This window comes from Phaethon aethereus, assembly GCF_964289735.1.
Source record: "Phaethon aethereus genome assembly, chromosome: 31".
NCBI lineage: Eukaryota > Metazoa > Chordata > Aves > Phaethontiformes > Phaethontidae > Phaethon > Phaethon aethereus.
The window spans coordinates 1,531,135-1,544,233 of record NC_138607.1 but is presented as its reverse complement, the minus strand read 5'-3'; the positions used below and the strand labels follow the sequence as shown (position 1 = coordinate 1,544,233).

General features: G+C 69.3%; 4 protein-coding genes across 4 annotated transcripts in view; 1 reads left to right on the top strand and 3 right to left on the bottom strand.

Moving 5' to 3' along the window:
* Window positions 1-963: 963 nt before the first annotated feature.
* LOC309414697 (histone H3.3A) lies at window positions 964-1,647 on the bottom strand (the record flags this gene model as incomplete). The annotated part of the gene is made up of 3 exons (XM_082012061.1): window positions 964-1,116; window positions 1,215-1,368; window positions 1,520-1,647. The coding sequence occupies 3 exons, from the start codon at window positions 1,645-1,647 to the stop codon at window positions 988-990; spliced, it is 411 nt and encodes a 136-aa protein (XP_081868187.1). The 3' UTR covers window positions 964-987.
* A 2,104-nt stretch (window positions 1,648-3,751) lies between these two features.
* On the bottom strand, window positions 3,752-4,901 carry LOC309414690 (selenoprotein W-like; the record flags this gene model as incomplete). The annotated part of the gene is made up of 5 exons (XM_082012053.1): window positions 3,752-3,826; window positions 3,922-3,996; window positions 4,067-4,120; window positions 4,219-4,243; window positions 4,867-4,901. 5 exons carry the CDS (start codon window positions 4,899-4,901, stop codon window positions 3,752-3,754), a joined length of 264 nt encoding a protein of 87 aa, XP_081868179.1.
* Window positions 4,902-6,524: 1,623 nt separating this feature from the next.
* Window positions 6,525-9,781, top strand: LOC309414682 (gap junction delta-2 protein-like; the record flags this gene model as incomplete). Its single annotated transcript, XM_082012042.1, has 2 exons — window positions 6,525-6,595; window positions 8,959-9,781. The coding sequence occupies 2 exons, from the start codon at window positions 6,525-6,527 to the stop codon at window positions 9,779-9,781; spliced, it is 894 nt and encodes a 297-aa protein (XP_081868168.1).
* A 688-nt stretch (window positions 9,782-10,469) lies between these two features.
* NOP53 (NOP53 ribosome biogenesis factor) overlaps window positions 10,470-13,099 on the bottom strand; it is a gene marked incomplete at both ends in the record, with an annotated part of 6,048 nt that continues 3,418 nt past the window's right edge. The window contains 13 exon segments of the mRNA XM_082012092.1: window positions 10,470-10,530; window positions 10,632-10,708; window positions 11,003-11,069; window positions 11,141-11,316; window positions 11,408-11,508; window positions 11,511-11,586; window positions 11,666-11,770; window positions 11,868-11,963; window positions 12,046-12,116; window positions 12,405-12,485; window positions 12,488-12,609; window positions 12,744-12,828; window positions 12,942-13,005. Coding sequence (XP_081868218.1) covers window positions 10,470-10,530; window positions 10,632-10,708; window positions 11,003-11,069; window positions 11,141-11,316; window positions 11,408-11,508; window positions 11,511-11,586; window positions 11,666-11,770; window positions 11,868-11,963; window positions 12,046-12,116; window positions 12,405-12,485; window positions 12,488-12,609; window positions 12,744-12,828; window positions 12,942-13,005 — 1,182 coding nt within the window.

Below are 13,099 nucleotides of genomic sequence, written 5' to 3'. Positions count from 1 at the left end.
CTCCACACTCGCGCGCCGGCCCCCCGGGCGCTCGCTCCGGAGAATCTCCCCCCGCCGCCGTGCCTCGCCGGGGGGGGTCGGGGAGGGCTGGGCCCCCCCCACCCCACGCACACACCCCGTTTTGGGGGGAGGGCACCCCGTCCTCAGGCGGCCGCCCCACCCTGCGGCCCCCTAATCCCGATTAGGGTGGCTCAAGGCGGGGAGGGGGGGGGCCGCTTGCCCCAGCTCTAAATTTAACGCCGGGGTGTCAGGAGCAATCACGTCAGCGCCCCGGGGTAATCCGGCCCCGCGTCCCCCCCCGAACCTCCCCAAAAAGGGAAAGGGAGAGAAGGGAGAGGGGACACCCCCCCCTCTTTCCAAGACCCCAAATTAAGCCCCCCCGCCACGCCCCAGCGCTGCCCTCTGCCCCGCAAGTTTCGGGGCAGGGGTGGGGGATTGATTTATAATAAATCAGACGAGAAGGGCGGGGCTGGGATTAATTAGGAAGGCTAACGAGGAGGACAGGGTGAACGTTGACGGGTTTTCTTTATTCCGATGCTACCGCGGGGCGGAGAAACGCGGAGGGTAACAGAGCTCAAACGCACGGAGGGGGAACGAGGCCGCGGGGGAAAGGAGAGGGAATCGAGAAGCCGAAGCCCCAAAGCTCCTCTTTCCGCGCCCAAAAATACACGAGGTTTTGTGTAGAAAACCAGGGATTTCAAAAACTTCCCCCCGCCCCCCCCCCAATTCTATATATTTTTTTTGCAGCTCGGAGAAAAAGGGAAAAAAAAAAGTGTACAAAAAGAGGTGGGGGGGGAAAAAATCCAGAAAAGTCTCATAAACCCCTCGGAAGTCGTGTGTTGTTTTTGCTCGTACGTCGTGAACGGAGTCAGCTCTCGCGACGTGTCCCAGCCGCTACACGCGGGAGTAGGAGAAACCCCCCCGAAGATACACGCCCCCCCCCCCCATCCCACCCCGAGTCTCTCCTACCGCCCGGCGCCGGCCGCCCTAAGCCCGTTCGCCGCGGATGCGACGCGCCAGCTGGATGTCCTTGGGCATGATGGTGACCCTCTTGGCGTGGATGGCGCAGAGGTTGGTGTCTTCGAAGAGGCCCACGAGATACGCTTCGCTGGCTTCCTGCCGGGGGACAGAGAGAGAGAGACGCGTTTTGGGGAGATTTCCGCGACCCCGCTGTCCCCCTCCCCACCGCGGCGGCGCGTGGGACGGGGTCTCACCTGCAGCGCCCCGATAGCGGCGCTCTGGAAGCGCAGGTCGGTCTTGAAGTCCTGCGCGATCTCCCGCACCAGGCGCTGGAAGGGCAGCTTGCGGATCAGCAGTTCCGTGGATTTCTGGTACCGCCGGATCTCCCGGAGGGCCACCGTGCCGGGCCTAGAAAGGAGTTCAGCAGTCAGCGTGGTATTTTCGTGCTGGGGCGTAAATCCGCACCCTTCCCGCGTCGAGTCGCGGCGGCGCCTGCGGCCGGGGCCACGGGGAGCCCGAGCCCCCCCCAGCCCACCGGGGGTGACACCGGCCCCGCTACCTGTAGCGATGGGGCTTCTTCACGCCCCCCGTGGAAGGCGCGCTCTTCCTGGCGGCCTTGGTGGCCAGCTGCTTCCGCGGCGCCTTGCCGCCGGTGGATTTCCGAGCCGTCTGCTTGGTGCGGGCCATGCCGGACGGTCAGAGCCTGCCGAGGGGGGAGAAGGCCGGAGTCGGCTCCAGGGCCGGGGAGCGAAGGGCGAGACCGGCCGTTAGCGGCCGAGGGGCGGGGAGGGGCGGCCGACTGCCCGCGCCGGGCCCCAGCTCGCTTCTGCGGGCTGCCCCCCGGCCTCTCGCGGGGCACGGGGCTGAAGGAGAAGCGCCGGGCCAGCGGATCCGGCGCCGGGCCGGGCCCGAGCGAGCCCCCATGGCCTCACCGCGCCGCGCTGGGGGAGAAGCCCCCGCCGCCGCCTCACCGCCCTCGGACTACAGCTCCCAGAAGCCCCCGCGCCGCGTCACGTGCCGTACCCCCTCGCCCCACCCAGCTGATTGGCTGGCGCCGCCCAGCCAATGGGCTCGCACGCTGCCAGCAGCGGGGAGGTGCCGCCGACTCGCTCCCGCTAGACGGACGCGCCTCTCGGCCTATCCCCTGCCGGCCTCTCAGCCAATCAGTACCGCCGCCTCCCGCAGCCAACCAGCGGCCGGCGGCAGACGGAAGGCGGGACTGGGGAGAAGCGTCTCCTCAGACGACCTCGGCGCCGGGCCGACACCCCCCCACTACACACACCCCCCCCTCCGCGCTCTCCCCCGGGCCTCCGTTACCGGGCGCCGGCCCTGACCCCAGCCCCGCCGTTACCTGCGTGCCCGGCTGGCAGCGGCGCTGGTGCCGTCGGTGCTCTCGCTCCCTTCCCGCCTTTCCCGGCAGAAAATGGCGGGCTCCCGGCGGAGGCTGTTTACCCGTCATGCACCGCGGCGGGGGGCGGGGGAGGCAGGTCGGCTGAGGTGAGGCGGGCCGGCGCCATCTTGTGACCCGCCGTGGGGCAGGGCCCGGCGCGGGGTGGCGGCGGCTTGCGGGCCCCGGGCCCGGTTCCTACCTCGCTTCGAGTCCTCGGTTGAAGCCAGACCGATTTGCAGTACCCCACAGCCCCCTCCCCGCTCCCCCCGCCCGCCTTGAGCGGCCTCGGGAGGACAAACGAGGGAGACCGTCGCCCTCTCAGCCGAAGGGAGCAGCGGGGCTTTGGTTCCCCTCAATACACCTTCAGGTAGCGCCTTACCGTTTCACACAGGTCACTTTAGCACCGGCAACACTCACTGTAGCAAATGACAGGAAGGAGAAGCTTTAGTTTTTATTTTTAATCCACCCGCCAGCGCCGGTCGTGCTCCTTTCTGGCGCAAGGGCCGTCTCTCCTTCGGCTCGGTACAGCGGGAGCGTAGGAACCGCCGTGGGGGGGAAAAACCAGGCGAGGGGATAAATCGCTGCCCGACTCCTTGCCGTAGTCACCAGAGGGCACGCGTCCGCCGCCGAGAGAAGCCTGGACGCAACGGTGGCAGGCAGAGATCCGCCGCTTGGTGGTATTTTTTGGGTCCAAATGAGGGGATGGAGTTCGTTAGGCCCCGGGGAGCCCGGAGCAGGCCGAGGTGGGAGCCGTCAGCCCCATCGCAGGGCACTGCCCTCCTCGCTGCTTGGAAAAACACCCCCGCCGAACCAAAAAAAAACCCGTCCCGACTCGAATTTTCCACGACTTTATTCCAGAAAGGCCACCGAGCCGCGCGAGAGTTACAGAAGGCAACGGGAACGGCGGGGCGGAAGTCGGGGGTCCAGCCAACCGCCGGGCAGAGAGGGAAAAAGAATTAAATCACTGTCTAATTTCTCTGTTTTGAACCTTTTTTCCCTGTTTTTCAACCCGGCAGGCTCGGCGAAAGCTTTTTGCGTGAACTAGCGAGGGGGAAACAAACAAACAAAAAAACGAAACAAAAAAAGCTCGACCCGGCTGAAAATAGGAGCATCGGCGAAGGTGGTTAGTGCGGAGGGAAAGGAGTCGGGGAGCGCGGGGGGCAAAGCTCGACGGCCGTCCGCCGCCCTCGCGCCGGCATCCTGCGCGGCGTCTGGAAACGGCCCGGTGCCGGCGGACGTTTCGGCGGTTCCCGTCATGGAGCGCTCGGCCGGCGTGAGGGAGGCGGACGCCGGTGGAGCTGCGGGAGGAGAGCGCGCGGTTAGAGGCGCGCCGGCGTCGCGCCGGCGGCGTCGCTGAGGGCGCCGTACCTTCGTTAGGGGCGCCGGGGCAGACCACGGTGCCTACGGCAAGCGGGCTTTGATGGCGGCCACGATCTTTTGGAGCTTGGCGTCGCTGTCGACGAACCCATCACCGTTCTGGCGCAAGGGAGAACGGCCGCGTCCGAGGGTGCTCATGCGCCCCGGCGCGGCGCCGGGGAGGGGGGCCACACGCCGGGGTGGGGGTCACCCACCTTCTTGGAGTGGACCAGACGTCCGCCCACCGTCACTTCAAACCATCCCGTCACCTCCCGCGTCCCTTGGCCGCTCTGTGGGGACACAGAGGGGGGTCACCGCGGCCCCGGCCCCCCTCCCCGCCCCATGTTCCCCCCAACTCACCACCTCCAGCGCGCCCGGGAAGCGCCGCTCCAGCTCCTGCTTGAGCTGTTGGTACTGAAAGCGAGGGGGGGGGGTCACCCCCGTGCCCGTTTTGGGGGGCAGCCCCTCGCGGGGAGGGGGGGCAGAAGAAGGGGAGGGGGTGCACGGCTCACCTTGGGGCTGTAACCTCAGGCTCCGCTGCGCGGGGGGGGGGGGGGGCGGTCAGTGGGGTGGGGAACCCTGCAAAAAGGGACCCCCGCCGGGCACAGGGACCCCTCCCCCGGGCACAGTGACACCCTCTGCACAGGGACCCTTCCCCCCGGCACAGGGACCCTCCCCCGGGCACAGGGACCCTCCCCCGGGCACAGGGACCCTCCCCGGGGCACAGGGACCGCCCCCCCCGGCGTAGGGACCCCCCCCGGGCGCAGGGACCCCCCCCGGGCACAGGCACACCCTCCCCGGAGCACAGGGACCCCCCCCCGGAGCACAGGGACCCACCCCCACTCGGGCACCGAGTCTCTTCCCCGGGCACAGGGACCCCCCCCGGAGCACAGGGACCCTCCCCGGAGCACAGGGACCCTCCCCGGGGCACAAGGACCCTCCCCCGGGCACAAGGACCGCCCCCCCCGGCGTAAGGACCCCCCCCGGGCGCAGGGACCCCCCCCGGAGCACAGGGACCCTCCCTGGGGCACAAGGACCCTCCCCCGGGCACAGGGACACCCCCCCCGGAGCACAGGGACCCTCCCCGGGGCACAAGGACCGCCCCCCCCGGCGTAAGGACCCCCCCCGGGGCGCAGGGACCCCCCGCAGGGACCCCGCACCAGTAGAGCACGCAGACGCGGAGCGGCTCGGCCATGGCGGCGGCGGCGGCGGCGGCGGCTGCGCGGCGGGTTCGGTCCCGCCCCGAGCCGGTCCCGGGGGGTCCCCGAGCCCCCAACCCCGCCCCCCGCCCGCTGCGGGGGGCGCCCGCGCTACTGCCCGGCACGCCAGTGTAACCAGTGCCTCCCCAGTATAACCAGTGCCCCGTCACCCCGGTACAGCCAGCGCCTCCCCAGTATAACCAGCGCCTCCCCATTATAACCAGCGCCTCCTCCCAGTATAACCAGTGCCCTGTCACTCCAGCACAGCCAGCGCTTCCCCATTATAACCAGCACCTCCCCCCAGTATAACCAGTGCCCTGTCACCCTAGTACAGCCAGCGCCTCCCCAGTATAACCAGCGCCTCCCCAGTATAACCAGTGCCCCGTCACCCCGGTACAGCCAGCGCCTCCCCAGTATAACCAGCGCCTCCCCATTATAACCAGCGCCTCCTCCCAGTATAACCAGTGTCCTGTCACCCTAGTACAGCCAGCGCCTCTCCAGTATAACCAGCTCCTTCCCCAGTATAACCACGCCTCCCCCAGTATAACCAGCGCCTCCCCAGTGTAACCTGCATCTCCCCCCAGTATAACCAGCACCTCCCCAGTATAACCAGTGCCCCGTCACCCCGGTACAGCCAGCGCCTCCCCAGTATAACCAGCGCCTCCCCATTATAACCAGCGCCTCCTCCCAGTATAACCAGTGTCCTGTCACCCTAGTACAGCCAGCGCCTCTCCAGTATAACCAGCTCCTTCCCCAGTATAACCACGCCTCCCCCAGTATAACCAGCGCCTCCCCAGTGTAACCTGCATCTCCCCCCAGTATAACCAGCACCTCCCCAGTATAACCAGTGCCCCATCACCCCAGTACAGCCAGCGTCTCCCCAGTATAACCAGCGCCTTCCCAGTACAGCCAGTGCCTCCCCCAGTATAACCAGCGCCTCCCCCCAGTGTAAACCGTGCCTCCCCAGTATAACCAGCACGCTGTCACCCCAGTACAGCCAGCGCCTCTCCAGTATAACCAGCACCTCCCCAGTATAACCAGTGCCTCCCCAGTATAACCAGTGCCCCATCACCCCAGTACAGCCAGCGCCTCCCCATTATAACCAGCGCCTCCCCCCAGTATAACCAGTGCCCTGTCACCCCAGTACAGCCAGCGCTTCCCCATTATAACCAGCGCCTCCTCCCAGTATAACCAGTGCCCTGTCACCCTAGTACAGCCAGCGCCTCCCCAGTATAACCAGCTCCTTCCCCAGTATAACCAGCGCCTCCTCCCAGTATAACCAGTGCCCCATCACCCCAGTACAGCCAGCGCCTCCTCAGTATAACCAGCTCCTTCCCCAGTATAACCAACGCCTCCCCAGTATAACCAGTGCCTCCCCCAGTATAATCCGCGCCCAGCAGCCGCCCCTCCCGCCCCGCGCGCCCCCGCCGCTGCCCGGGGCCGCGCCCCGCCGGGACCGCGCCCCGCCGGGGCCGCGCACAGCCGGGGCCGCGCACAGCCGGGGCCGCGCTCGGCGCTCCCGGGCGGCGGCTGCGGCGGGGATGGGGCCGCGGCGCTGAGCGGGGGGGGCCCGGCGGGGCGCGGGGGGGCCCGGGCCGGCGCCCCCCGGTCCCGGCGCCATGGGCGAATGGACCATCCTGGAGCGGCTGCTGGAGGCGGCGGTGCAGCAGCACTCCACCATGATCGGCCGGTGAGCCCCCACGGACACGGGACCCCCGCGCGTCCCCGGCGCCAGGCACTGCCACGGCGCGGCAGGGGGTCCCCGCGGCGTGACGGGCGTGCCCGCGGCGTGACGGGCGTCCCCACGGCGTGACAGTGCATCCCCACGGGGTGAGAGGGGGTCCCCACGGCGTGACAGTGCGACCCCACGGGGTGAGAGTGCGTCCCCGCGGGGTGAGAGGCGGTCCCCACGGCGTGACAGTGCGTCCCCACGGGGTGACAGTGCGTCCCCACGGGGTGACAATGCGTCCCCACGGGGTGACAATGCGTCCCCACGGGGCACCCACGCCCCCCGCCAAGAGGCTGGGGGCTCGCCCCGGGTGTGGGGGGACCCGCTGTCCCCTCCCCACTGGCGGGAGGTGACAGCTGTGCTAACGGGGACACTCGGGACGCCGTGGGGACAGTCACGGCCCGGGGGGGTGGAGGGGCCGTTGGCCGCGTTTTGGGGATGCCGGGACCCAGGTGGGAGACACAGGGGATGGGAGAAGGTCCCCGCGTGTCCCCCGCAGCAGCACGTCCCCAAATCCGCCCCCCCGTGTCCCCAAATGTGCCGCCGTGTCCCCAAACCTGCACCCTGCATCCCCAAATCTGTGCCCCGTGTCCCCAATTCTGCGCCCTGCATCCCCAAACCTGCACCCTGCATCCCCAAATCTGTGCCCCGTGTCCCCAATTCTGCGCCCTGCATCCCCAAATCTGTGCCCCGTGTCCCCAAATCTGCACCCTGCATCCCCAAATCTGTGCCCCGTGTCCCCAATTCTGCGCCCTGCATCCCCAAATCTGTGCCCCGTGTCCCCAAATCTGCACCCTGCATCCCCAAATCTGTGCCCCGTGTCCCCAAATCTGCGCCCTGCATCCCCAAATCTGTGCCCCGTGTCCCCAATTCTGCGCCCTGCATCCCCAAATCTGTGCCCCGTGTCCCCAAATCTGCACCCTGCATCCCCAAATCTGTGCCCCGTGTCCCCAATTCTGCGCCCTGCATCCCCAAATCTGTGCCCCGTGTCCCCAAATCTGCGCCCTGCATCCCCAAATCTGTGCAGTGTCCCCAAACCTGAACCCCACGTCCCCAAATGTGGACCCTCGGTCCCCAAACCTGCCCCCCCCATGTCCCCAAACCTGCCCCCTGCATCCCCAAATCTGTGCAGTGTCCCCAAACCTGCCCCCCATGTCCCCAAATGTGGACCCTATGTCCCCAAACCTGCCCCCTGCGTCCCCAAACCTGTGCAGTGTCCCCAAACCTGCCCCGTGTCCCCAGCTCTGTGCTCTGTCCCCCAAACCCGCCCCCTGCGTCCCCAAACCTGCCCCCCACATGCCCCCCAGCTCCTGCAGGACACCTGGGGGTGGGCTCCCACCCGCCGTGGGGCACACGGGGGTGCTGGGGGGTCCCCGCTGCCCCCCGTGGGCCCAGGGCGGTGACACGTGGGGAGGTGGGGCCTGGGGGGATAGAGGGGTCCAGGTAGGACCCACAGATCCGGCTTAGACCCACATGGTCAGGTCCAGCTGGGACCCACAGATCCAGCTTAGACCCACATGTCTGCGTAGGACCCACAAATCTAGGTCGGACCCATGTGTGCAGCTCCAGGTAGGACCCATGGATCTGGCTTAAATCCATGTCCAGGTCAGACCCGCCTGTCCAGCCCTAACCCACATGTCTGGGTCCAGGTAGGACCCACATATCTGGCTTAGACCCACAAGTCCGGGGCCAGGTCGGACCCAGATTTCCAGGTAGGACCCATGTGTCCAGATAAGACCCATGTGTCTGGGTCCAGATTGGACCCACGTGTCTAGATTAGACCCACATGTCCAGGTCCAGGTTAGACCCACGTGTCCAGGGCCAGGTCGGACCCACAAGTCTAGATTAGACCCACAGGTCTGGGTCGAGGTTGGACCCACATGTCCAGGTCAGACCCACAAGTCCAGGTCCAGGCTGGACCCACGAGTCCAGATTGGAGCCACATGTCTGGGTCCAGGTCAGACCCACGTATCCAGGTCGGACCCACAAGTCCGGGTCCAGGTCGGACCCACGTGTCCAGGTCAGATCCATGAGTCCAGATTGGAGCCACATGTCCGGGTCCAGGTCGGACCCACGAGTCCAGGTCAAGGTCAGACCCATGTGTCCAGGTCGGACCCACGTGGCCAGGTCAGCCCCATGTGGCCGGGTCAAGGTCAGACCCACGTGGCCAGGTCAAGGTCAGACCCACGTGGCCAGGTCAGACCCACATGGCCGGGTCAGACCCACGAGTCCAGACTGGAGCCACACGCCCGGGTCCAGGTCACACCCACGTGCCCGCGTGGGGGGACCGGCGCCGGATCACGCCTCCCCCCTCCCCGGCGCAGGATCCTGCTGACGGTGGTGGTGATCTTCCGCATCCTCATCGTGGCCATCGTGGGCGAGACGGTCTACGAGGACGAGCAGACCATGTTCATGTGCAACACGCTGCAGCCGGGCTGCAACCAGGCGTGCTACGACAAGGCCTTCCCCATCTCCCACATCCGCTACTGGGTCTTCCAGATCATCCTGGTCTGCACCCCCAGCCTCTGCTTCATCACCTACTCCGTCCACCAGTCGGCCAAGCAACGGGAGCGGCGCTACTCCTTCCTCTACCCCCTCGCGGACCGCGACGCCCGCGACGCCAAGAAAACCAAACCGGGCGCCGGGGCGCCCGGCCACGAGGCGGACGGCAAGGAGGATCCCGACTGCCCGGAGGCGAAGGAGGCGCCGGGCCCGGCGCCGCGGTTTCCCCGTCTCTCCAAAGCCAAGCGGCAAGAGGGAATCTCCCGTTTCTACGTCATCCAGGTGGTTTTCCGGAACGCGCTGGAGATCGGTTTCCTGGCCGGGCAGTATTTCCTCTACGGTTTCAACGTGCCGGCCATCTTCGAGTGCGACCGTTACCCTTGCGTCAAGGAGGTGGAGTGTTACGTCTCGCGACCCACCGAGAAAACCGTCTTTTTGGTCTTCATGTTCGCCGTCAGCGGCGTCTGCGTCCTCCTCAACCTGGCCGAGCTCAACCATTTGGGTTGGCGCAAGGTCAAGGCCGCCGTCCGGGGGGTTCAAGCGCGTCGCAAGTCGGTGGTGGAGGTGCGCAAAAAAGACCTTTCCCCCCCGCCCCCCGCGCCCGCCCTCGGCCGGACGCAATCCAGCGAATCCGCCTACGTCTGAGCCCCCCTCCCCAAATCGCCGGGGCGGCCCCCAGCCCCCTCTCCCCCCGGTTCGCCGCAAGGGCCGACGCCGGCTCTCGGCGTCCGTCGACCGACCTCTTTGCGTCACGGTGCGAGCGGGGCGCGGCTGGGCAGCCCGTGCCCCACGCCCCCCTCCCACAGCCTCCGGGCTGGGAGTGGGGGGGATATGGGGCAGAGCCCCCCGCCGCTCCCCCCCCAGATGTAAATAAAGGGGCTGGAGGGTCGAGCGCCGAGCTGTAACTGGTGGGGTGGGGGGCGGCGCTGGACGACGCCCCCTCCCCGAGCGCCACGGGGTGCCCTGGCCCCCCCTTTTTCACCCCCCTCCCACCCCCCCGGATTTGCCGCCTCTAATCCGCTCGCTAATAGCTCTAAAGAAGGGAAAGGGGCTGAGCCCGGCACCATCTGCCGCGGCCCCCCCGGGGGGGAACGCGGCCCGCATGGGGGACGCCGCGCGGGGGGCGCGGGGGGCGCGGGGGGCGCGGGGCCGGCCGCCGCCCCCCCCCCCCAGCCCCGCCGCCGCAAAGCCGAAGGAGGCGGCGCGCGTGTCAAGGGTTTTATTGGGATGCGGCGGGATCCTCGCGGCTACAACCTGCACGGAGCGTGGGCGGTCGGGGAGGGGCCGGGCCCTGCCCCACGGCCGCCCCACGGCACCCCACGGCCGCCCCCACTCACGTCACTTCCCGGAAAGCTCTCTTCTCCACGTATTTCAGGCGATACCTCCTCTTGAACCTGGCGAGAGAGGCGGGGAAAGGGGTCAAGCGATGCACCCCCAAAATCCGTGGGGCAGCGCCAGCCCCCCGCCGCGCCCCCCAGCCCGGCCCCCCGCTCACTTGGCCCTCTCGCGCGGCTCGATGAGGCTGCGCTTCTGCAGGCTCTTGAAGCGGTCGCGCAGGACGCTGCCCTCGGGCTGCAACGGGCGGACGCCGAGGGGCTCAGGGGCCGGAGGCGCGGGGAGACCCGCGCCCCCGCCCCTGCAGCGAGCCCCCTCCCCAGCGCGGCGCCGGGGGGGAGCGGAGGGGCCGTTTCGCGCGCGGTCGGGGAGGCGCCGACGCCCTCAGCGCCCGGGCGCCCGTCTACGCGACGAGGCCCCGGGACCCCCGGAGACCTTCACATTCCCGGCCCGGGGGCCGCGAATCCTCGTAGCGCAAGGATGGGTCTCATCACCGGGCGCCGGCGGAACGCCGCGGCGCCAGCGACCCACCTTCAGCGCGCGCAGGGACTCGGCCAGCTCGTCGCTCAGCTGCACCTCCAGGCTGGGGTCCTCGTACCTGCGGGGAGGGGGGCTCAGAGAGGGGCCGGGGGGGGGTCAGGACCCCCCCGGCCCCCCTCCCCGACTCACTTGAGGCGCCCCAGGCGCCGGGGCAGCGCGTCCCCGGGCCGGCGTTTGGCCAAGCGCGCCTGCTGTCGCCGCAGCAGCTCCGCTTCCCACCGCTTCACCTGCCGGCGCAACGAGCGCAGCCGGAAAAGCTCCTGCCGGCGGCACCGCGCCGCCTTCTCCTGGCGCCGCCGCGTCGCCTGCGGGCGCAACCGCCGTCAGGCCCCGCCGCGGGGCTAAACGGGCGCTGGCCCCCCGCCCCCGAACCGGCGCACCCCCTCGCCGCCGCACCAGCGCTCGGGCTTCCTTCTCCCGCCGGCGCTGCTGCTCCGTCTTCTTCTCCCGCCGCGGCGCCGTTTGCGGGGAGGCGTCCTCGGGCTGCGCCGGCGGCGCCGCGCGTCCTCCTCCTCCTCCTCCTCGCCCTCCGACTCCTCCAGCAGCCCCTCGCACTGCTCCTGGAAAACCGTCTCCTGGGGGGGCGAGGCCGGGGAGTCAGCACCCCAATTTGGGAACGGGCCCCCGCCCCAAAACCCGCGCCGTGGGTCTGACCGCAGTGGGGAGCTCGGCACCCGCCGGGATCTTCAGCTGCCTCTCCACCTTGTCCTCCGCCCTCTTCTTCCTCACCTCCGCCTCGTGAGCCCGCAGCAGCAACGCCTGCGGGGCGGGGGGGCCGGCGGCACCGTCACCCCCAAAGCGGGGACACCCCCAAAGCGGGGGGACACCCCCCCCCGCCCGCCCCACGGCCCCGAACCTGATGGTCCTCGAAAGTGGGGTTGTAGGAGCCGCCGGCGGCAATGACCTCCACGGCGGGGACCCGCGAGGGCTTGGTCTGCAGCCTGGCGGGGCGCTGGGGTGCGGACGGGGTGAGGGGTCCCGCCGGGTGACCCCCGCACCCCGCCCCACGCCCCCCACCCCACCCCGGAGCTCACCTTCACCCTCTGCTTCTTGGTCTGCTGCAGGAACCAGGCGTCCTGCCCCGCCAGCGCCCGCTCCAGGGGGTCTGCGGGGAGGCGGCACCCACCCTCGCCCCGCGGCTCCTGGCCTGGGGGGCGCGGTGGGCGACGCCGACACCCCCCCCCGCCCCCTCCCCGCACCGAGGGACGGGGAAGGGGCTCGTTTTGTGAATAAACCGGGGGTCGATCCCCGCCTCGGCCCGCTTGCCGGCCCCCCAAAACCCCCCGTTTTGGGGGGCCGGGAGGGACCGCGGCGCTAAAGCGGGGGAAACGTCCCCAAAACCGCCCGCCCCCCCCACCCCAGGCCGGCGGCATCTCCCCCCTCCCCTCCTTACTGTCGGCCGCCCAGATGTCGTAGAAGCCCCTCTGGGGGTCCGAGCGCCCCTTTTCCGGCGTCTTCTCCGGCGGGGGCCCCCACGCCGCAGGCGGGCCCGCAGGCGCCGCTCGGCGCGGGGCAGCACCCCCTTCTCCGCCTGCTTCTCCCAAAACTGCTGCCGCCGCTTCTCCTTCCGCCCGTTGGGAATCTGGTGGGCCAAAATACTGCGGGAAGAAGGTGTGGGGGGTGTCACTCGTGGGGCGGGGACCCCTATGTCGACACCCGTCCCCTGGGCGTGTGTCGTGTCCCCCCCCCGGGCGTGTGTCGTGTGTCGTGTCCCCCCCCGCCCCGCGCTCACTTTTTGGGTGCCGGCACCTTGGAGTCGGGCTGAAGGACGAGGTCGACGTGAAGGGGCTTCTCCTTGCCCTTGTTCAGCTGCCGATCTGGGGAGGGGGGACACACGCACACGCGTCACCCCCAGACGCCGAGAAAACGAGTGGGGGGACACGCGTGGCGCGCCCCACGGCTCCCCCCCCCCCCCCCAATAATAACTCACCTTTCTCCGCGTTGCCCGTGTCCACGAAGAAAAGCCCCTCGTCCGGCTGCTCCGCGATCAGCCCCTGCGGAGGAGCCGCCGGTCACGTCCCGCGGGGCCAAACGGGGACCCCCACGGTCCCCCCCGAGGTCTCCGGGCCCCGCCGGGCCCCGCCGGGC